Genomic DNA, 23607 nt, shown 5'->3' with positions numbered 1-23607 from the left:
TTGTTCTGATTTTCTGGATTGCGTAGTTCGCAATATGATACCGCTGGATGCGTGTATATTGCCTTAGGATATGACTTTTCAAAGGCTGATTAATTCTTTCATACTTGCATACTTTTTAAGATAATGATTTGTGTTACATCTGATAGACAATCATGCCAAATGAACGTATCAATCCAGCATAGCTGAACGCGACACTTGGCCAGCATTCAAAACAAGTACAAGCCACTCAAGTATTTTACGTCATCTTATAAGTGTCTCAACTCTTAAGTAACTTAAGTTAGTGTACTGCGCTGTTTTATTTGGCGCACTTGTGTATCATGGCTGTTGTTTCTTGTACTTGGAAACGCTCGGTAATCTCGGGTGATATCCCGTCCATCAGGTAGTGTACAAAATATTTTACGATTTTTGTTGTAATTATTGAATTAAGTGTAACTCGTGTACACATAGATGCCAATTTGCTATAGCTCATTCAGGAAACGATGTATATTTGTTCGGAGGATCGTACAAAGAAAATGGAGTAAGTGGATGGTTCATCCAGAGTAAGCTCACCCTGCAACTAATTATTTAAACGTAGTAATTATGTTTCAGATGACCATATACTATAACGATTTGTACAAATTGCAAAGTAAGTATGCGGTCGTGAACTAGAATGATAGCCGATTAATCAGTTGCGTCTAAATGTAGTACAAGACCAAGAATTGAATTGGAGCAGACTTTCATGTTACGGATTGTTACCCGAAGAACGTGACAGCCATTCATTATTGTAAGTTTACTTGACACAAGTAATTTTGCATCACGGACAGCTATATGACTAACAATGTAATACTGTGGTACAAGATGGCATACTGTTAGCACTTAGAGCCGATATGTCCTAATCGTATTTTGAACAATTAACAACGCTTTTTGAGGGAGTCGTGAGAGCGTGGTTATTTAATTCTGTAAATATTCTTACTTACTACCAAATAGGCCGAGAAAACAGAATAAAAACATGTCCCATGTTACCCCGCCTTACTGTATAACTAAAGTGTTTTATTTTGTGTTTTAAGATATGACACCATGCAATTACCAAATCGCACATATTCAATTAGTTAGCTTTTACAGAATCTTCAACAAAAAAATGTATTTACTCGGTGGCAGAAACCAAAGTTCGTTTAATCAATGTTTGCCTGGTGTCATGGAATGCTGCACAGGTACAAACTCAATTACCGACCGTTGTTTTACGTCTCACAATTTTTTTATACATCATAGAAAGTTACTGTTGGAACAAAAAGTTGGCAACCGGGTCTGCTCCTATTGCAATAGGTTTCACTGTATGTGTTACTGGAAAACGAGCTTTTACATTTGGTGGTGTCGTGGGATGTTCGCCAACAAACAATGTGCATATGCTCACCCTAGGTACACGTACTATATCGACCACTAACTTAAATTTATATGTAAAAATATCGTATGTATAAGATACGACGATGTGGCTACCAATCAAATGCACCGGTATATCTCCATCGCCACGGTATCACCACGGTAGCTCCATTGTCAACGGAATAATGTTTGTATTCGGCGGTTCCGATGCCATGCAAGGATGTTATGATGACATTTTCTGCTTTGATACCGGTTCGTTATATATTTACTTTTATAACGATAATTGCCATAACAAACAGAGTGACCTTTTAGCTACTTTGACTTGGATCGAGCCATCATTTCGAGGTCTTCCACCAAGTGCACGAGCTGGTCATACATTTGTCGCACATAGAGATAAAGACATTTACATGTTTGGTGGGCATACGATGGATGACACAGGTTCTTCCATATACAAGTATAGCGTTGGTAAAAGCTGTTAATAACATAATATGTTAATTTGTTTATAATTTAACCCACTTTTATATTACCAGGGATGCGAAAATGGAAGCAACCTGTTGTGGCTGGAATACCACCTCCTGCACTTCGAGATCACGTTGCATTTGTACATCACAGCTCAATGTATGTACTTGGGGGAATTAGAGATATGGGAATGGTAACATTACATGAAAGTTACGTTCTAAGGTTTATAAACCCATCAGAACGAAAACCAATAGCTGAACATTTGATTGGAGATTTCTGTACAGAGGTATTATTATGAAAACTTTAAATCCCTAAAGGTCGACTGTAATTTATTTAAAGGATACACACTTTTAATTTAAGCAATATTCGCTGTCTTGCTGGTCACCAACAAAACAGCCTGCGGTCTCATACAAAGTGGATGAAAGGTACAAGGATATAACCGACAAAAGAATAAAGGACTTCGTGCAAACAAAATTGGTAAATTACAGTACTAATTGTTTATAAATTATAACTAGTGTAGAAGGGAAGATGAAACACTTGGGCAAATATTGCGTAATTTAAAAAAAATAAAATCTATGACTATTTTTGGGTGACATCATAAATTTGTACTATCATACATTTATCAATTGACAACACTTTAAGGAAATATATTAAAACGAACGAGGATTTATTTATCTATTCGCAAACTGGCAGGATGAATAAAAAAGTAGAAAATGTTTGTTATAATGTGTATGGTGCCGTGGCAAAGTGGTTAGCGCGCCTGTCCGTAACCCAGAGGTAATGGGTTAAAGGCTCATCATTGCGGGCGTATGTGTCCTTGGGCAAGATATTTAACGGCAATTGCTCCAACCCAGTGGTCATTAATTGGTTGTCAAACCTAAATAAAAAAATAAAATATCTAAAAAAATAATCACCTACACAAAGTAACATACATGGTAACTCGTATGCTTGCATGAGGTGTATGAACAGTCGTGTTATATCCGTGGTTCCCAAACTTTATATCTATTCGCGTACCACTTTTTGGGTCATGCAGCGTTCTCGTACAACTTACATATTAGCTTGTAAATGTTAAACAAAAAAAGTCGCTTGATTATTTACGTAATTTTTCGGCGGGAATTCGCAATACGAACTTGGCACTGCCTTTCTCAAAGTTACGTGAAGAATATATGTAATTGTCTTTTTCAGCCATTGGAACAATGTTGTATAGTATACCAACAACAAATTTTTAATACTGTAACAACAGTAACTGCCTTTGCCGCACACTTTCTTGGAACGTGAGAATTCTGTTGCATAGTACTCTAACATTTGTTTTCGTCCTAATTTGCCCCGTGTCCTAACCTCACCCTTCTTCATATATGATATATTCGACAGGATTTTCCGTTGTGTGATCACGTTTTAAAATACGAAGCTGAAGATGTTGAACCCGTTGACGTTCAACTGTGTACGTTCCGTGCAGCAAGTGCAGAACTAAGCCATGCAAAGCAAGCGTTAGAAAACGAAAAAATTAAAATAATTCAGTGAGACAATATGCTATTTGATTAGTCACCTAGCCCTAACTGACACACTGATACTATCATATACGTCAGATGCTTCGAGAAAGAACGAGTGGAAGTAGAAAGGCTCGTGAAGATGCACAAGAGACAAAATGAGGCTTGGTGGTTCGAGAGGAGGAAAGAAAATGATGTCGAACGACAAAAATTAAGAAAGGCGTGGGTGAGTGTTTCTAATAGGACTTTATGATTGTTTTGTCTGACGCCGTAGCTCAGCGCAATACTCGAAATCCGAGATACCAGGTTGATGTTGTTCCAATTCTATCCGAGTAAGCCCTTAAAGTTAATTGTCCCGATCCAGTTGTCCCTCATGGTTTATCCAACAGACGGTTCTATAAAGAAATCGGACACAAAGTCGAGTTCTCATAAACTAGCTGGAGATTTGCGGCGATTACATTGAGCATAAAGCTACATACATAAATCATGACACCAGTGTTAATAATCGAAGCTGTCCAACAAGAAAGGATAATTAATTGTTATCGTCGTAGCACTGTTGGTTAGCGCGGCTGCCTCGAACCCAGGGGTAAAGGGCTTAAGGCTAGTCGTTGTGCTACCATTGTGGGCTTATGTGTCCTTGGGCAATCAGCCACACATTAAAAAAAACACAAAAGGTAACTGGTAAGCTGGCACGAGGTGTTAAACCCGTGTGATAACGACTGTTGTTTTCCGGCACCGCAAGGATAAGGTAAGTTACATTTATTCATCAGTAACAGTTAAGATAATATGTTATAGGAAAGAATCGAATCTCAACGGGAGATCTTGGAAAATGAACGAAGGTTGCTGGGAGCGAAGGGAGAGCAAGTTGCCCGGTTGTTGCAGCAAATAAATACTTAACCTGGAAACTAATTTTATTACGACTGTAACAAACTCGAATTTAAATTTCTATGAAATTTGTTGCCACGAACTGGTTTGTAACATGAGAACGATATACAACGTTACAAAATTAAAACCAATCGAATTATAAGCACACACCACGAACTCTTGTGAAACGGCATAAGTTAAAACTGGCGTTAAGCGGAGTAGGAGCCTATTAATAAGTACATATTAATGAAATAGTATGAATTTCTTAAGCAAACTTTGCATGCACCATGAACACTTTCTTATCTTAATAATATGCTTTAAGCAAAAGTTCAAATTAACAAAATGTATTTTTCAAAACGAGAACATATTTAAGTATTACTGAATGTATGATGTTTCTGTTTTCTTCCGTTAAAAATAGCATGGAGTGTGAAACTGCTATCAGAGCATTTTATGACATCAGATATGTTCTTAAATATCGGATAAAAGGAAATTGGCAGCCATATCTAAATTCTTATCACATGCCATGTATGCTTGGACACATTCAGACTCGGAAAATCCAAGGCTTTTTAACTGAAACAACAAAATATTGTAATGTTATTTGTTTTACTTAAAACAGCAACTACTTGTAAAACCAGATGTGCCATTTTGGCTATACACTTAAACTTAAAGTCATTAGTTCAACGGTAGTCATGAATTGAATGTTCAGACAGGTAATCACAAATTAATAATTATAAAACACAAAGTGTGCTTGCTAACGGTACAACGAGTAATAATAAAATAATAGTATTTGGCTAGAATACCTGTTCTATATCTTGCTGTTCACCTGCAGTGACTCTTACATAACTGACACCACCTGCTCCTGCTGAAGCTGGAGGTGGTTGGGTTTGTGATGTGCCTCGACGCAATGTTGTAAGAAAAGAAACAAACTCTTCAGGATGAGACGACACCATCTGCACATGATACTTCAGTTGTTACAAAAATATTTGAAAATACCTCCAAACCCACACAACAAAAGTGTTTTTTTTACAGCAAACCTTTAAGTACAAGTTGTATAACCTATCTTTTATTAATATTTAAAAATAAATACTATTTTTATAACTACATTGAATAAACTTGGATTGCTTTGTTCGATTTGTTGCAGGTATGGTTGAAGCAAATGTGGATTTTGTTGAATTTGCTGCGCCATGACTTGTATTTCAGGATTATCCATCAAATCATTAAATACATTTGAATCTGAGAAGAAATTTCAAATGGGTGGTTTAGAAATATTCTATGTATTCAACTGTCATCACTGTATAACTTCCAATTGAATTAAAATATGGTTAACAAAACCTTTAACACACTGTGCAAAAATAATAAATATAACATGAATTACATATAATCAAATAATTTGATATGCAGTAAACAGTATATTTTAAAAGTATTTTAAAACTGTATATGAAACAGATATTTTATTAGAACAATTTGTATCATATTCTGTATGAGAATATAAATCCCTTTTTTGGGGAAGCCTGCAAGGGAACATGGGACGTAGATCAGTTGTCCCATTACCACAACACAAATATAAACAGTTTACCGCTTATTGGGGCATTCTCAGTTGGTATGGTGTCTGGTTGTTGTTGGGGTGGTGCAGTTCCAACTGAATACAACAAGATTTTGATACTGAATGTATGTCATGCGTGTGTATTACTTTGTTTGACAAATACCTTGCGCAGTTAACCATGTTTTTAAGATTAAACCTTAAACCATAGAGATAGATCGAGTTTACAATCTTTTAATTTTTTTTGTTTCATGACATTGTGGTCAAACTTTGTGACAACAAATCATAGAAAGAAATGATTAAATATTAAGTGACTTGAGTATTTAAAACATGAGGTAACTATCATAACAGGCGATGTTATATAATACTTTTTCCGATATAAACACGACTTCTACTTGAATAAATAGTTCAAGAAATTTGGCAAGATAAACCTATTAAGATAACAGAAATTAGAAGTGTGAAGCCAAGTAGCCAACAAACAACAGAGCATACCATTGGTGGTTCCACTCATCAAATACTCAACAGCTCGATCAGGATTGCAGAAACTTGCATTAAGTGCGGCAACAACTCGTTCACGCTCGAATCCCATTGCCATTATACTCGTCACCAATTCATTATAAGCTTCACCAGTCACTAAAAATAAATCACTTGAATTTTTTTAACAAACAGTGCTACATATTCTGCATTTTATTAGGAACCAATGAGTGGTGTGGTGTTATGGTAGTTGTAAAATACTTTAAACCCAGATTGCAATAAATTAAATTTCTTCATTATCTGAAATCAATCAGGGGCGGCATTATGAACACATCTCGCTAAGTTTAGCAAGCTTGGTAGTGACGTACTTTCTCGTTAAACCCACTTTTGGTATTACAAAGCACCATCTCGCTAACTCAAACTTGCAAAATCGCTCGCCAACTAACGTGCAACTTAGACCACTTGTTCATAGCGAATTTTTGTATTTGACGCAAAAGTAATACACAAAACTTTTATGGCCGCCTTATTTCCATGGAAAACTTTGCGTAAATGTCACAAGGAAAAGCATAGAAATGACAGATGTGGAATTATTTTTGTAAAATCGTATGCCAAAAGCGGTGATACAGGAATTGTATCTTTTGCACAAAGATTTTAAACCGTAAAGCAGCAGTAAAAGACGCCTTTCAGTTGAAGAGCAAATTTTAATATCACTGGAAGTTTTAGCTTCTTGAAGTTTTTAAAAATCAGCCAAAGGCAACATTTTTATGTTTCCCAATCAACTGTCAGTGTAGTATTTCGTTGTTTCATGGATAATTTGCTTTCAAAGCGTCCTCAGTTTATACAAATGCAGACAGAAATTCATTGCGCCAAGTAAAGACGAGCACCTCAACTAATGCCTCCATTTCAACTGCTGCCCACCTTGGGGCTCCTTTTTTAACCACTTTGCTACCTTTACTCATATTTATACCCAGCTTAATCAAAAATTAGTCCACCAATTCCCAACACAAAACAATATAAAATTACGTAATCGCAGTTCCCTCGTAAAAAATGAATCTTTTTTCTTTTTTTTTTTACGAATTCTCTCACTTGAACCCGGCATTGCACGAGGTGTTTGCGAGTCGTCTACATAAAACCATTTTTTGAAGAGAGTTTCTTGCTCGCTAAGTCCTCGCAAAAAATCGTTTTAGCGAGCTTGTTAACTTAACAAGCGAACAAATGTTCATAATGCCCCCCCAGCTTATAGATTGGGAATTCCGGTTTTAGTTATTCAAACCTAATTATAGAGAGTTCAAAACCACAGTTTAAAATAAAAGTTTCATTGTCCTTTATAAATTAATCAGTATAAACAAAGGGTAGAACTTTATTTAAATCAAATAAATGTCAGAACACAAAAAAGAATGTAAAAAGCGCATTACTACAGTTACTGAAGATTAAATAAATGAAGGTTATACCAACAATGAGCATTGCCAGTTGATAAACAGGGGTCTTTGAAGTACATTATAATAACATAGGCTATTCTAATAGTTTTTCTTATTCAGTAAAAGTGAAATAAACAAGTTTACCAAGTGTAGACTCCGCTTGACTAACATTGAGTGGAGATGCAGAAGAAGCTTGTTCTTCAGCTGGGCTGCTACTGGTTGTGCTGGAAACATAATTTAGAATATGCAGCAAGTTTTCAGAGAATATAACATTAATTTAAAAGCTACATGTAAAAAATATAAGTTTACAGACCGTAAAATTTAAAAAAACTTAAAAACAAAATCTGATAAAACCAAACAACATATTTAATGTTGTACTAAGGCCATATATTTGTTGGGTAGCTGTAGTTTCCATTGCATAAGGTCGGATAAAAAGATTCATTTCAAGCTTTACTTAGCTGCCCACATAGAAGGTGAATTAGTGGCAATAAAATGAAAAGCACAAATTACCATCTTTGTATATCATAATAAACACAGGAATACGATTCTTTACCCTAAAATAAGTTTATCACAAAAATATGAAGCTAAGACAGCGGTTCACAAAGTATGGGTCGCGACCCAAACACTGGTCGCACAGGGTTGAAGAATGGGTCGCGCCAAGGTGATTCAAATTTATTAAAACAAGTTTTTATCTTTTTAAATGTTCGGGTTAGGTTTGCGTCGTAGTTCAGCCTTACATTTACTGTTTTTTTTAGTCAGGTGGACTGTTTGTTACGAAATAGTAGGCATTCACACGTGGATTCAATGCATCATAATAGCGATTGTTTGACCTGGCAATTAATTACGACATAATAGCAATTCACACGCCGATTATTTGCGTCATAATGGGATTGATACGTAAATCATTGGGCATGTAGGAGGTTTAAAACAGGCTTGAATGTTAAAGAGGCACATGCGTCGTATTTTAGCCTTTTTTCAATATTACATTGAAAGATCCACACAAACAGTTGAAGATTTTAAAAACTCGGGCGTTTGTGTCGAAAAATAACTTTGAAAATGTGCGAAATCGTGCTGCGTCACCGTATTTTCCACACCAGTGGTTATAAATTAAACCAAGGTTAGATTATTACGTCACAGAATGCCTATTGTTACGTTTGATCTACCTTACAGATTACGTAATTCGTTAGGGGTTATTGGCTGGGAATTAGGGGTTTAAGGTTTTTACTGCCATAAAACAGTGCGAAAACAAGTCTATAACGTCCCTTAACGTACGTAATACAGTATTGTGACAGAACATAATACTATTGTGACGTAATAAATCGTTCACCTTACGCAAGTCAAGCGAATTATGGTGACGCAGCATGTTTTCGCGCATTTTCAAAGTTAATTTTTGACATGAACGTCTGACTTTTTCGCAAAAAAAAATAAACAGCAGGTATCCGTGAGGTCTAATAAACGTTTTGAACCCAAAATTTTAGGTGGCCACCAGCTAAAGGATTACCTATGGGTCGTGAGATGTTCATAAAACTCTGATTTGGGTCGCGCTAAAAAAACTTTGGGAACCATTGAACTAAGATAATAAAAATTAAAAACTTACCTTGCAACTGCTGGTTGATTGGTTGGTTGCTCTTCTTGTGTACTGGTTGTCGTGGTGACTGCAGCTTCAGTTGGTTCTGGTGGGGTGGGTGCAGGAGGAGACACAGATTTGGGCTGCACAGAAATATAACTATAATAATTGATAACTAATAACAATAAACTTTTTCGTATGTAACAGGGGTGGTCAAATGAATTCTGCTCCATCCACCACAGCCAAACCTAACAACATAATGATTCACTAAATACAAATAGTAAACATGCCTTTAAACCTGTGGTATGTGTATCTAGATTATCAAAAAAGCGAAATAAAATAACCATTGGGTTAAAGTTTGCATTGTAATTTTAGCTTTATATTTACCGTGTATTTTTAGCTTGATACACTGTTTGTTACATAATAGTAGGAATTAACACGTGAATTCATTGCATCATAATCAGTGGCGCAGACAGAAGAAAATAAGGGGGAGGGAGTTTCAGAACAGAACAATAAAATGTTTCTTTATACTTTTTATGCCCGTCTGTCACTCAAGCTACCAAATCTTGGTATAAAGCAATTTTCCAACTAGAATACAGGTGCATGTGCGATAGGAAGGGTTGTTAAAGCTAAAATTTTTTGTTTAATGCTTGTAGCGTGTTCCTAATAATCACGGGTGTTCGTAATTTTCAGGTAACGAAATCGGTTGAATAACAAACATTGCCGTGTTGCATTTGAACCTTTGTTCGTTCAATTGTTACTTCACACGTCTTATTGTAACATAATTATTAATTATGACGTTTTATAGTGTACCAATTGAGAGAAACGCAACCTCCGAAACCCCCCTGGCTGCGCCACTGATCGTAATAGCGATTGGTTGACCTGGCAACTAATTACGACATAATAGCAATTTATACGTCGATTATTTGCATCATAATACGGCAGGGGTTCTTAAACTTTTTGAAGCACGCCTCCCTAATGAGGATCTCAACACACTTGCGCGCCCCCTTGGTTGACTGTATCTGTATGATTGCGTAAAACACACTATCACGATCAACGCAAAAGTGAAATCAAATAACCGTTCGGTTTACGTTTGCATCATATAGTTTAACCTCATATTTACCATGTTTTTCTTAGCCAGGTAGGCTGTTTGTTACGAAATAGTAGGGATTTATTGTATCATAATAGCGATTGACACATTATTATTTACCATGTAGGAGGTTTAAAACAGGTGTGAATTTGCTTTATAATTTAACTTTTACGTGTGTCGTAATTTAACATTTATAAGACTACATTGAAAGATACACACAAAAAGTTAAAAAGATCCAGATCGATTCGCCGTTTGAACACCACTGGCAGTGGTATATAACATCGTGTTTCTTGAAAATATACAAACAAATCAAATCTATTTTCATTAGAATCACACCATAAATATTAAAATGTTACTTACACTATTTAACACATAATGAAAACAGACTCATTTTAACAATAAATTTATGAAACTAACACAAGTACACAACTATAGAGCAACAGGTACTTTAGAGATTAAAGTATATTCACTATTTAATAATTTTAAAGGAGATAAAATCTCCTAAAAAATTAAGATAGATTTCTACTATCGCAAGCTTTACCTTTGTCACCATAGCAACAATGAATTTACCATCCTCAATCTTATATTCTTTTAATGATTTCGAATCATCAAGAATTTTGCCTAAAAACAATTTTATAAATATTACACATATAATCTATAATAAACATTTAAAAGCAGCAAGATAACATATGCTACCAGTACCAGCCTACCAGGCACTTTGTATTAACAAATATTGCTTTTATTTTTATTAAAAAACCGACCAGGCTTGTAAAACGTGTAAATCCAGATGGTCACATTGAAGGCATACTTACAAAAACTTTGACCTTTTCTGGTTTCTAAACTACGAACGAAAAATTTAATTACAAAAGCTGCCTGCGATAAAACCATTTTTTAGTGGGCTAGGGGAGTTGTCATTTCCTAACCAAAGTACCCCATTGTTTTTTTTACCCCACTTAATTAAGCCTATAAAATATATACAAATATAATAATATGTAATATATATATATTCTATTTTATTATTTCTGGGTAAGTAAGGTCCTTTGTAGTAAGGTCCAAGAGTCTGGGATTTGGGCCAGATTTGTCCCATGACCGCAACATCCAGGAAGCCCATTTAAGTCTTTCATGCGACCAGTGCACTATAATTTTTACTGATTACCAGCTAAAGCATTACCAGTTACCACCAATGTTGGTCCACCATAGTTTATAAAGCTCACCAGCATATATAAGCTTCTGTCCAGCTACAGGAAAATTATCATTTCCTTTCTCTTTAGCAATTTTCTCTTTTAGAACTTTAACCTGTGATAACAACATTTTAATACCAAACTTGTTTATTTAAACATCATTGTTTTACCGGCTCTTCTTCATCTATTTCAATTTTGAAAATATTTTGTTTGAGAGTCTTGATTGTGATTAGCATGATGATGTTGTTAAGAAACTTTTTAAAATATTTATATATTTCACCACTAAGATAACTATCTGGCAGTTGGGCCTAAAATAGAAGGGGGTCCTAGAATTATATTTGTAAGGTTATAGCTTTGGTATTGGACAAGATAAATATGGATACAATAACACATTTTATTTCATTAAAGTTTAACATTCTGAATAATAATATCTTTTTTTGAGCAATTTCTATAAAACTTAATTGAAATTAATTTCTGGCACAAAATTATATCTCGCGTGAGTAAAACAGTTCGGCATCCAATTATGAACAGGCAACAAAGTATCCTCTACGGTGTATTTATATACGGTGCCATTCTTAGGGGTGTTGTACTGGCACAAATACGTAACTTTTAGAGGTGTTGTACTGGCACAAATACGTAACTTTTCGATAATTTCAATATATTTAAGCAAGTTAATACATAACTTCAAACAATGTAAATTAAGCCAAATCACGGTAGCTATGGATGGAGACTTTAACACTTCGGTTGCACTAATGTGTATTTGATTTGTCACAGAAATAAAACAAGAGATCAAAAATCTAATGAGTGAGCACGTTTTAAACTACTTAGCATAATATAGTAGGGTGGGGGGAGATGGGACAACACATTATATCCAAATAGCTTAATTATGTTTTAAATAATTAACAACGATCTGTGGAAGTCGTCAGGATACAGTTTTATAATTCACTGAATGTTCTTTGTTTACTACCAAATAAAAAGAGGAAACTAAAGAAAAGGTGTTACATTTTCCCCCACCTTACTATATTCGTTAACCTTTTACTACAACGGTCGACTTGGCTCGATTAAAAACAAATCAGAAGTAACTAACAGGTTCCAGTCCCCATTGGTGAGTGTGGAGCAGTAGGAAAAATGAATTCATACATGTAGCCTATTATAATTTATAACTATTGAAACGACCGGTGCCGTGGCATAGTGGTTAGCGCGCCTGCCTGTAACCCATAGGGTTGAAGGCTCGTCTCCGCTACCACTGTGGGCGAATGTATCCTTGAGCAAGATACTTAACGGCAATGGCTCCCAACCCAGTGGTCACTAATGGGTTGTCTAAATTATCAACCATATATAAAAAATAAAAAAAATCTCCCCCAAAATAAACACCCACAAAGTAACATACATGGTAACTCGTAAGCTGGCAGGAGGTGTTAAACCCGTGTTACAACGACTGTCGTTTTCCGGCGACGCGAGGATAAAGTAAGTTACATTCACATTCAAACTTATGATGTATGTCGTATGATGATTGGGGTGATTGGTATAGATTGGGTGATTGGTAAGTCAGGCGCCGCATGGCATAGTGGTTAGCGCGCCTGCCTCAAACACGGATGTAATGGGTTCGTCGCTGCTACCATTGTGGGCGTATGTGTCCTTGAGCAAGACACCTAACGGCAATTGCTCCAGCCCAGTGGTTACTAATGGGTTGTCTAAATTATTAGCCATATTCATAAAAAATGAGAGAAAAAAAATAAAAAAAATAATTACCCACAAAGTAACATACATGGTAACTCGTAACCTGGCACGAGTTGTATGAACACCCGTGTTATAACGACTGCCGTTTTCCGGCCACACGAGGATAAAAGTTACATACATACAAAGAATACGTGCAAATTCGTTCTGTACAAGTACAACTCCGTGCTTTTCTCCTGCTTTTGTAAACTTACACTGGTTAACATCGTCATCACTTAAAGACGTTTATTTTGATGAATTTAGACAAATCGTAATCACGCAGTAATTAGGTAATGTTAGAAGTTAATATTAATCATATCATATTAAAATATTAATCATATCATGTTTAAATAAAGATAATGTTTCAATTACGAAAAATGATAATAAGGTATAAAAGTAGTGCTTCTGATGCGTCCCTGCTTAAATGATAATAGTTTGATAGATTAGGAGTCAATCGTTGTGTGGATTACTTATCTTACTAACTCGTACCCTCCTAATGTCTCAAATTCCCAGATTTATATATGCGCTGTTTCGACAGGTCGTATGACTGGAAGTTATTGCTCGACCGGTAAGGTCGCTCGTCGGGAAGCTTAATAAGCCTAGTTTAATCCTTGCCTGCCGTAACAATTTCTTTGGATTTTTTTTAATAAGAGATACAGGGGACCAATACTATATACACTTTTTATTTATATTTGCAGACTAACATAAACAAAGCCAAAAGTTATCAATTACTGACGTGCTACCAACGGGTTCCCGATGCATGGCAGTTTACTTGACTCGTAGGCGTTATAATTATTAATTACTTATTACTTGGACGATTTCAAACACTATGCTTTATACGACTAAGCCTGTTAGAATTAATGTATCGAATACAATCGATTAATCAACGTTAAAGTACATTTTAAAGACGAATTAGCGCCTTAAACAAACAGAAAAGTAATCGTTAATTACTCGCTGATTAGGCGATCGTATATAGGGTTTATGAAGCTATGCTTAAATTCAAAATATTTTTTAGTACAATCATTCAATTAAAGTTTAATTATATATTATAATTTGATTTCAATTAAGAGACTATAAAGAATAATGCCAGAATTAAGAATTGAGATAAGTGCGGAAAAAATCACTTAACAACAACAAGAACAACTGTTCGACGAAAATGGATTTATTAGATCACTACGTGCTCAAAAAGAGTAGAACGCGCATCTTCAATGTCGGTAAAGGAGAGAGCTGATTCGCTCTCTTTCTCTTGCGAGGCGGTCCCGATCACAGAAATAAAAAAGAGTAGAATGCGCAACTGCCCAAAACCGTGATACATTCCTTTTTCTATTCACGTGACCGCCAACTCCGTCCCCATTTCGCTTCGTCTCCATTATAAAAGATAGGCGCATTGTATTTTTGATACGTTTTAGGTGTTTATTTAAAAAATACACCAACTATTCAAGTTTATTAGGCCAGTTTAGTTATTTAGTAGGTTAACGCTTACAGTTAACCACTTGTTTAGGAAATTTAAATATTTAATAAATTTAATTAAAAATTTTAATTAAACGGTTTGTTAGAAATATATATATATTAAAAAATAGTGGTTTTACACTATAACTTTAAATTAGGTAAAAAAAGGTCATCGATTCCATTGACTACAATAGTAAACGGAAACGACCCGCGAAAGAGAGAGTGTATCACCTCTCTCCTTCGTCGACATTGGAGATGCGTGTTCTATTCTTTTTTATTTCTGTGGTCCCGATACTATTGTAGTCAATAGAATCCAGGGGTTTTTATGTATTTTTTCCTCGTTTTTTTAATTCAATTTAAATTTAGAGGGAAAAATAATTTCCAAATATATATATATATTACTACCAAACCGTTTGTTGAATGATTAAATTTGTTAAATAATTTCATTTTCTAAACAAGCGCTAAACTGTAAGCGTTAACCTACCAAATAACTAAACTGGACTAATAAACTGGAATGGTTGGTGTAGTTTTTGAATTAAACAGCCAAAACCTCCTAAAACCACTGTGCGCCTATCTTTTACAATTTATTTCTGTGATCTTCCCCCGATCACAGAAATAAAAAGGAGTGGAACGCGCAACTGCCCAAACTCGTGATACATTCCTTTTTCTATTCACGTGACTGCTAACTCCGTCCCCATTTCGCTTGGTCTTTATTGTAAAAGATAGGCGGTTTTAGGAGGTGTTGGCTGTTTAATTCAAAAACTACACCAACCATTCCAGTTTATTAGGCCAGTTTAGTTTATTTTAAAAATTACACTAACTATTCCACTTTATTAGGCCAGTTTAGTTTTGGTAGGTTAACGCTTACACTTTAGCGCTTGTTTAGGAAAATTAATTATTTTATAAATTTAATTAAAAACGTTTGAACAAACGGTTTAATAGAAATATATTTGTTTGGAAATATTTATTTTTCTTTTATTTTTTTTGATAAACTTAAATTAAGTCAAAAAAACAAAGTAAAACTACATATAAAACGCCCTGGCTTCCATTGACTACTATAGTAAACGGGAACGAGTCGTGAAAAAGAGAAAGTGTATCATGTCTCTCCTTTACCGACATTAGAGATGCGCGTTCTATTCTTTTTTATTTCTGTGGGGAAGATGCGCTATCTAGTTATGTATATGATATCTATGCCACTACCGTGTTCCAAATTTAAGATAAAAAGAGATTATTGCGAAAAAGTGTGATCTGACGTCACAACAGACCAGACGCGCATATTGCATTGTATTCTCTCGCGATTAAAATAGCTTCTGTAGTGCTGTTGCTTCAGTTCATTTGAATCTGCTGGTCATGATGACATGTCGTTTACGAGGTTGAACATATTTGGCATTGCGATCGAAGTTTTCTTTATCTTTACGTATCACCGTGCCTACCTAATCAAAAAGCTAGAGGAACACTGCCTAGGATTTATTTTATTACAGTATTTTGCGCGTTATTATATTATTATGTTTTTATTATATTGTTTTATTTTATCATGTCTCTCAATCTCTGTAGCAGATTTTAAGTATGATGGTGTCAATAACACTTGTTCTGTTTGTTTTCATTTTGCTCGGAAGGACGGAGGCTATATCCAACAGTGGGTGTGGAATAACAAAGCAATGTTTTTCTTTTCCAACCGGATGCTCCGTAACAAGTTCTAGCTGCCTGTTTATTTCTTATGTTTATGTAAGGAAACTTTATATATCTTAGGAAAATTTGGATAAACAGACAAGTATAAAAAAATAACATAATAATTTGACCTGCAACATTTTTGCTCCCGAAATGTTTTTTTTCAGTAAACCTTATGTAAAGGTTTTTTGTGTTCAAGATTTATTAAAATTAATCGGTCAAATGTATTCCCATCACACAGATTTGTGCTACCTTGTTTACCAGTGGATATTAACAACAATTTCACTAGCCATCAATTGTTAAAACATTGTCATATAATATCAAAAGATATTTCTAACATATGTGCACTAAATATAAAATACAGTAAAACATAAAAAAAATGTAGACTTGGAATATGAAATGGTTGACATGCAGCCTACAGTGATGCCTCAGGGGTAAAGAGATTAAGTTTTAAAAAGCTCTTGTGCTGTCATGGTGACTATGACTGGTCAATGACTGGCTAAACGATTTAAACCATAGTTATGTTGTTGTTATTATTAGTGATTACTGATATCATGCATCAGTATGCTATATATTTTAAAATTAGTCCACAATTTAATACATTGTATACTTAAATAAAGTTTATGAGTTATTTTTTTAAACTTTTGATATAAATTGTTTTAAAGAATAAACCTACATTGCGAAACACATCCAGTATTTTGCTTCACATCCAATATTAAGTATTATACTATACCGAATAGGCCTTGTAAATAATTGAAATACTTTTTCTTGAATTTTAGTTTTTTATGCTCCATTTATCTGCTAGTTGAATTGAAAGTTTTGTTTCCTTTTTTATTAATCTTTAAAATTTTAGAATGCAACGGACCAAAGTTTTTTATTTGAACTGAGTGGAGGCGTTGGATCAGGTTCCGAATATGTTGCGGTGGCTTTTACTTCTACTCCAGCCATGGCTAATGGTGATCTGTATTATTGTACTGGAACAGAATTTAAATCAGGGGCGCTGCAAGTTCGATATAACGCTCCTTCAACTGACTCAACAACTCCGGTATATTCACATTTATTTTATGTTTCATATGTGTATATTAATTACAGCCCTAATCAGTTTGTTTTTGTGAACACCTAATTACATGCTGTATTTAAATTTGTGTTATTTAAAAGAATAATATTATAACTAAACAGAGTGGAGTTGTGCAACTATCAGCAGCCTCTACTAATGGTGTTGGAGAATGTACTTTCACCCGACAAGCATCAATAACTAAGATTGTTACCTCTGGTTCCAAGACATTTAATCTTGTGACTGATAACTTCTTTATTTTGATGGCTACAGGGAGTTACAATAGTAAGTCATACAGGAAAAAGCGAATATAAAATGGATACAAAGCCTAACCAACATATCTAAGACTTATACCTTACCTTTTTATATTGAATTTTACCTTAAACTGTTATTGCCTAATAAAAATATTTTAATAAAAACTTTATTACTTTTAATGTAGGTGGAAACATAGTGAAACACAGTGCAGCCAACAGATTTTTCACATCAGCTGTTGTTAACTTTACCACTTCACCCGCTCCTGTAACAACCCCAAGTCCTGGGTAGGTTATTACCTACTTGTGCAATGTTTAAATAAAAGAAACAACAATTAACTGTCATTTTAGTACAACACAACCAAGTTCTGACTTAACATCGGGATGTGGTTCAACTAAAGGTTGCTTTCGTAGCCCCCCTGGTTGTTCAACCCAGTCTTCAACTTGTATGTTCCTATCTTGGAAATATGTGAGTGCAGATTGACCAGATTTTTCAATTTTTACACTTTATACCTAAAGTACTTTATCCGCCTGTGGCAGTTTACTCAATGTTTTAAATTGATTTTCTGTTAAAGGGGCATACCAACGAAAAATCAAAATCTGTGTATTGATAGATATGCTTGTGATCTAAAGGTACCATCAAAGGTTTGAAACACAAAACAGCAAATTCGACCCAGGAGTAAAAAAATTTGGCCGTGGCGCAGTGCATGGGATTTCCCATTAGAAAAAAATTCGCTAAACTTTGATCGTTTTCCTTTTCAGTTTCTAAAGTACTAAAAAAAGTCTAATTTTATTTTTGATTTGGTATAGTGAATGCTTCTTTAAAGAATTTTTTCTTTTTAGTTAATTTTTAGCACTTTTTTTTTATAATAAATTCTAAATTGTTTAATATGTTCTACAAGTTCCTACTACACGATTGTTTTAATAAAAACGTCAGTTTTTCGTGTTTACCATTAGGTTTAAAAATATGCTGAGTCAGCATAATCTGGTATGTATCTATGTTCATTCGAAAAATTTAAACATAATAAAGTCTATGTTGTACATTTTTTTATATATTCTTGAAGACGAAGCATTCTTTATACCAAACGAAAAAAAAAACTTTGTTTTAGTATTTTAAAAACTAGAAACGGGTAAAATTGAGTGACATTTTTTCTTAGGGGAAGTCCCATGCATTGTCAAACGGTTGACTTTTTTTTACTGCAGGAGGTTTTTTATAGGCGAATTTTTTGGAAGCCGTATCGTTTTGGCAAACTTTGATGGTACTTTTAGGGTGCATTTGAGCATCTCTTTCCATACACAAATTTTGATTTTTCGTTGGTGTGCCCCTTTAAAAGGTTGTCTTCATCATGATAAAACACCCCAAATAATACATTGTATGTGTATAGTTCTTAACCCTAGCTTGGATACGTCTTCAAACTAGATGACCCAATTGATCATATTGTTCTATTTTAACAGTTAAATGTTTCAGAATTCTGCTTCTAAAACAGTCGACATGCAATTATCGGGAGGTATGGCTGCTTCACAATACGCTGGGTTCGCGTTTGGCAGTAGTGACCGAATGCAGAATGCGGATCTGTATTACTGTACAGCATCAGCGGTAAAATCTGGGGCTATTAAAGGTCTTCAAGCAGCACCAGTAGATACAGCACTACCGGTAAACTAATTACCTTGCACATTTGTTTAAATACCATATGTTAAATACCTCATACTTATTTTGCAGGAAGGTGTAACAAATATACAAGCTGGGACAAATGGTGGAGTAGTACAATGCTCGTTTACCCGCCCAGCGAGTGTTACGAAAGATCTTTCTGCACCAAACACTGTCATTGATATCTCAACAACCACCTACTACATATTATTTGCAACTGGGACATCACTTGGTAGTTATAAATAAACAACAAAAAAAATATTTTTCTTTACACTTACTGTTACAGCCGGTGGTTTGAGCTATCACGGTCAATCAAGAGTTGCATCAACTCGTTCAATTGATTTTAAACTGAATGAAGACATAGGTGGAACTGTTGACTCAATTGACATGGTTAAAGCACATGCGTAAGTAATTTCAATAATTCATTTGTAAACCGCTTCGGTCTGTACTGTGCATAAACATGAGTGGTAATTACCAAAACTTTTGTAAATTATTGTATGTATGCGTTCATAGCCAACAATATTAGGGAATTGAAAGTTAGAGGATATATGAGTAAGGGTCTTACTCTTGGGGTAATTAAAGAGGCATACGAATAAAAAATCAGAATTTAAGTATTGATAAAAATGCTTAAATGTAACTGAAGGTACCACTAAAGTTTCAAACAGCGAAACAGCTTCTAAAACCGTGAAAACCACAAATCCAACCGCTGGATTAAAAATGACTTGGCAGTGCGACAATGCATGGGATTTTTTGTAAGATTATGTGTTAGTCAACTTTGATTGTTTATAGTTCTATACTAACGAAGGAAATACAAAAGTTGTGTTTTAGTTTTTTGATTGATTGTAGCTACATACTATGCCGATATTTTCAGCACTTTTTATATTAAAATGTTTGTTATGTCTTACCGCTACCTGCTGCATTATTTCCTTTAGAAAAAGGTTGGTTGTTCATGTTAAAAATTAAGTTTGAAAACATGGTATGTCAACATAATGTGGCATGTGTAGCTGGGTTTAATCAAAAAATTAAAACAACATTTTTTAAACATTTTTTAGTCGTAAAAAGAAGAAACGGTCAAAAACCTTTTCCTACGGTAAATCCCATACATAATCGCTTGGCTGATTTGTTTAATTCCACTGTTTTTTTTTCACGAGATCTTTTCAATAACTTTTTCATTTTTGTTACTTTTGCAGTACTTTCAGATCACGTTTAAGCACAATTTTTTTTTCGTATCTCCCTTTAAGCTATCTGTTACGAATTTACAGCTTTGATTTAAATTCCATGATTTGAATTGAATGACACTATTGAGATGTAACTGTAATTTATGCATTGTTATTGTATTACGGTATACAAAACAACTCTAGATCATTGATGATGATTGCTTGGCTGACGTGTGCTAGCATTGGCGTGATTATCGCACGACATTTCAAACCTCTGTTTCATGACATGACTTGCGGTGGGGAGAAAGTATGGTTCCAGGTAACCGTCAATTATTTATATTTTGTAACATTTAAGTAGTCTGTTTACTCAAGTGTAAATATAGCCTAGAGATCTGATAGTTGTTCTTGTAAAAATATTAAACCACTGTACCAGCGATCGGTATCTTATTTATTTAGCTCTGATTAAAAAAAAACTTTAATAAAAAGTCTGTGCATCTGTAGCGCTATATAAAATTTGCTAGGATAATTTTACTCGGTTTAATATACCTAGGCCTGGCTGTGACAGTTCATATATTACCACACATTACAGGCTAAAATAAATTTTACACTTATCTCTATTGTTCATATTGTTACTCTTAAGTAAGCGGAGGATAATGGGTGCTTTCTTTTACTGTAAAGCAAATTAATATTTTAATATTTGTATGTAATTAATAATGAGATTGTTTTTGGTAGTTTTATTGCGTACTGTTTGAAAATCTAATGCCGTTTACTTTATCTGATCAAATATTATATAACAAGCGCACAATGATCAATTTTTTACAGATCCATAGATCACTAATGGTCACAGCTCTGTTAGCAACCGTTATTGCATTTATCCTAATATTTGTCAACGTGAAAGGCTATAGTGTGGTAAGTAAATGACGTTCTTTTATTATGGCTCTGAACAATGCAGGTCACTATGATGATAAATGAATGGTCAATATAGACTCATTTGTCCATATCATGAAACCGCGTAAATATGGGTTATAAATAGATTTTCTTTTATGATAACGGTTGGTAACCAGCAGCAATATCAAGTCATATTTAATTCTGCTAATGTTTATACGTAAATGCAAATCTGCATATAAATGTAGCTTATGCTTGTGATATATGTTTATTCTTTAAAGCATACTTCTAATTGCTTTTCCAATCACAGATTTTAATCTTAGATAATTAGTAACTGGAACATTTGTAACTAGGTAAACGGACTTATATTTTTGTCTAATTTTTTTTAGAAGGCAGGTGCCCATCCTATTATTGGTATAATAGTAACTTGTCTTGCCATAATCAATCCCATAATGGCAATCTTTCGTCCCCATCCTGGTGAGAAGAACAGGGTAATATTTAACTGGGCACATTGGTTTGTTGGGACAGCGGCTCATATTCTTGGTTTAACTGCTATATTCTTAGGTAAGCTATGCTTTAATGCTTATGTACAGTGTTTTAATGTTATCCTGTTAAACGGGAATTTTGTTACATTCAGTTTAGGATGTTTATACAACAAAACTAAAAGATCTAAGCTATTTGATTGTTTACTCATTAGGTGTCCTGTTTTTTTTAACAAAATATAGTGTGATATTGTTAAAAATTAGTCATCAAATATAGTTAAACTTGTATGGATAAATGATTTGGCTTCGGTACTTCATAAAAAGTACGTTACAAATAAAACTGCGCTCAAGCATATATCACCTCAATGACCTCATAGTTTCGAAGGTTGGTAAGGCATCTCCAACATTATACCTAGATTTTTAACTGAGAAATATTGTACATACCATATCAGTGAAGTCACCAAAATGATTCGGATGACAAATATTCTAATCATCATTTGATTAAACTTCTAGGTGTGGATCTTGCTAAACTGAACTTACCAGAATGGGATACCTGGGTTTTGGTTGGATTTGTTGCATTTCATGTCATAACAGAAGTCATTCTTGAAATACTATCCGCATTTCATGGGCATATATCAGGTTATTGTTCTAAAACAGCTCTTCCGGCAATTTATTTTTGTGCCGATATTTTAAAGTTTTCTCAGATCGTCATTATCAAGGATAAATTTACCCTAAGCTCCAACTGCTTTAGATAGTGCCACCTCGAACTAAGTATTTTTTATGCCAACTCTCTCTGAACTAATTACTAGTATTTCACTGCAGTCATCATAAAATACAGAGCAATAAAATTTAATGACTTGTGTTTGAAATGTTTATTGTCTAGACATTAAACTTGATGTGTTTGTTCATAGCTTATAAAAAGACTCCGAAAAACTCAATGAACATGGATGACAATGCAGCAGATAAAGACCAACCACCAAAAGTATGAAATTAAATACATTACTTTAAAGCACAATTTAACTCTTATTTGAAATTACAGGGAGCTGGGATTAAATATTTCATTCTGGTTGTTTACTCACTTGGAAACATTGGATTCTTGATTACATTCATTGTGTTTATTGCATTGCATTAGAAACCTTGTATATTATAAACTTAATTATTAGATCAGGACAACAATAAATCTTTTATGTATTTAACATTTGTTTATATTAACCTATTACCATGTATATAACTAACAATCAGTGAAGTCTCTCATGCTGTAGACATTACATTTATCTCGTTCCGTTAATACTGTCAGCTTTTATAATGCACTTGTGTTGCAAAACTAATAATATCCTAAAAACTATAGCAAGGATAATAAATACATTTTTAGATTCTTGGTTGAGATATTGTCGTTACTTTGAAAAATTTATAAACAATATTTAGCTACGTGTTTGTACATCTATGCTTATTTATGCATCAGAATTATTGCAACAATCATTTTTACTTCAGGGTATGCATGTTTATGCTCATCATTCCTTGTTAATTAGTTTCAAATTATATAGCACTTGTGACTTGTATATCATTTTTGTATATCTTTTAATTGCATCCAATATTTTCGCATTTATTCAACCAACATAGGAATTGTACCTGTATTGTAGAGCAACTCAATAATAACCTGAATTTACTCCCAAGAATGTTTGCTGATTACAATTTAAACATGGTATAGTTATTAATTGGTCTAAGCCTGGGGTATACCTATTTGAATGAATGAATGTAACTTACTTTATCCTCGCGTGGCCGGAAAACGACAGTCGTTATAACACGGGTGTGCACCTCGTGCCAGCTTACGAGTTACCAAGTATGTTACTTTGTGGGTGAT

The 23607-nt window shown here is 34.3% G+C and overlaps 3 protein-coding genes across 4 annotated transcripts; 2 read left to right on the top strand and 1 right to left on the bottom strand.

Moving 5' to 3' along the window:
* The first annotated feature begins 55 nt into the window (after nucleotides 1-55).
* Nucleotides 56-4329, top strand: LOC149732072 (kelch domain-containing protein 2-like). Of its 2 annotated transcripts, XM_089882782.1 has the most exons (13): nucleotides 56-379; nucleotides 448-517; nucleotides 589-625; nucleotides 685-763; nucleotides 1102-1190; nucleotides 1249-1395; nucleotides 1456-1608; nucleotides 1669-1821; nucleotides 1887-2101; nucleotides 2176-2292; nucleotides 3187-3332; nucleotides 3402-3528; nucleotides 4098-4329. In XM_089882782.1, exons 1-13 carry the CDS (start codon nucleotides 318-320, stop codon nucleotides 4197-4199), a joined length of 1497 nt encoding a protein of 498 aa, XP_089738908.1. In that variant the 5' UTR covers nucleotides 56-317; the 3' UTR covers nucleotides 4200-4329. The 2 variants fall into 2 exon arrangements, with proteins under 2 accessions (XP_089738908.1, XP_089738910.1); XM_089882784.1 differs by lacking the exon at nucleotides 1456-1608.
* On the bottom strand, nucleotides 4196-11783 carry LOC149732071 (lysine-specific demethylase RAD23B-like). Its single transcript, XM_089882788.1, has 10 exons — nucleotides 11607-11783; nucleotides 11470-11551; nucleotides 10797-10876; nucleotides 9196-9308; nucleotides 7743-7822; nucleotides 6199-6339; nucleotides 5743-5805; nucleotides 5269-5399; nucleotides 4967-5116; nucleotides 4196-4736 (listed from the first exon to the last, which is right to left on the bottom strand). The coding sequence occupies exons 1-10, from the start codon at nucleotides 11670-11672 to the stop codon at nucleotides 4635-4637; spliced, it is 1008 nt and encodes a 335-aa protein (XP_089738914.1). The 5' UTR covers nucleotides 11673-11783; the 3' UTR covers nucleotides 4196-4634.
* A 4344-nt stretch (nucleotides 11784-16127) lies between these two features.
* LOC149732070 (ferric reductase 1-like) lies at nucleotides 16128-23451 on the top strand. Its single transcript, XM_089882772.1, has 14 exons — nucleotides 16128-16326; nucleotides 17123-17314; nucleotides 17449-17608; nucleotides 17763-17862; nucleotides 17926-18043; nucleotides 19043-19228; nucleotides 19295-19454; nucleotides 19509-19626; nucleotides 20584-20698; nucleotides 21202-21288; nucleotides 21654-21828; nucleotides 22260-22385; nucleotides 22658-22728; nucleotides 22786-23451. The coding sequence occupies exons 1-14, from the start codon at nucleotides 16168-16170 to the stop codon at nucleotides 22876-22878; spliced, it is 1860 nt and encodes a 619-aa protein (XP_089738898.1). The 5' UTR covers nucleotides 16128-16167; the 3' UTR covers nucleotides 22879-23451.
* Nucleotides 23452-23607: the final 156 nt, after the last annotated feature.

Source organism: Ciona robusta, chromosome 8 (assembly GCF_009617815.1).
Source record: "Ciona robusta chromosome 8, ASM961781v2".
Classification (NCBI taxonomy): Eukaryota; Metazoa; Chordata; class Ascidiacea; order Phlebobranchia; family Cionidae; genus Ciona; species Ciona robusta.
The sequence above is the reverse complement of the archived record's forward strand: the minus strand, read 5'-3'. Positions and strand labels throughout refer to the sequence as shown.

Bases quoted from the DNA above. Each gene is read 5' to 3' on its own strand.
- LOC149732070 (XM_089882772.1), top strand. From the start codon at position 16,168: ATGATGGTGTCAATAACACTTGTTCTGTTTGTTTTCATTTTGCTCGGA. The intron at 17,609-17,762 runs GTAAGTCATACA...CTTTTAATGTAG, and splicing joins GGCTACAGGGAGTTACAATA to GTGGAAACATAGTGAAACAC. The intron at 21,829-22,259 runs GTAAGCTATGCT...TTAAACTTCTAG, and splicing joins TTTAACTGCTATATTCTTAG to GTGTGGATCTTGCTAAACTG.
- LOC149732072 (XM_089882782.1), top strand. From the start codon at position 318: ATGGCTGTTGTTTCTTGTACTTGGAAACGCTCGGTAATCTCGGGTGAT. The intron at 518-588 runs GTAAGTGGATGG...ATTATGTTTCAG, and splicing joins GATCGTACAAAGAAAATGGA to ATGACCATATACTATAACGA. The intron at 1,191-1,248 runs GTACAAACTCAA...TATACATCATAG, and splicing joins TGTCATGGAATGCTGCACAG to AAAGTTACTGTTGGAACAAA.
- LOC149732071 (XM_089882788.1), bottom strand. From the start codon at position 11,672: ATGCTAATCACAATCAAGACTCTCAAACAAAATATTTTCAAAATTGAA. The intron at 10,877-11,469 runs GTGAGCTTTATA...AATTGTTTTTAG, and splicing joins ACAGAAGCTTATATATGCTG to GCAAAATTCTTGATGATTCG. The intron at 5,400-5,742 runs GTAAACTGTTTA...ATTTCTTCTCAG, and splicing joins TGAGAATGCCCCAATAAGCG to ATTCAAATGTATTTAATGAT.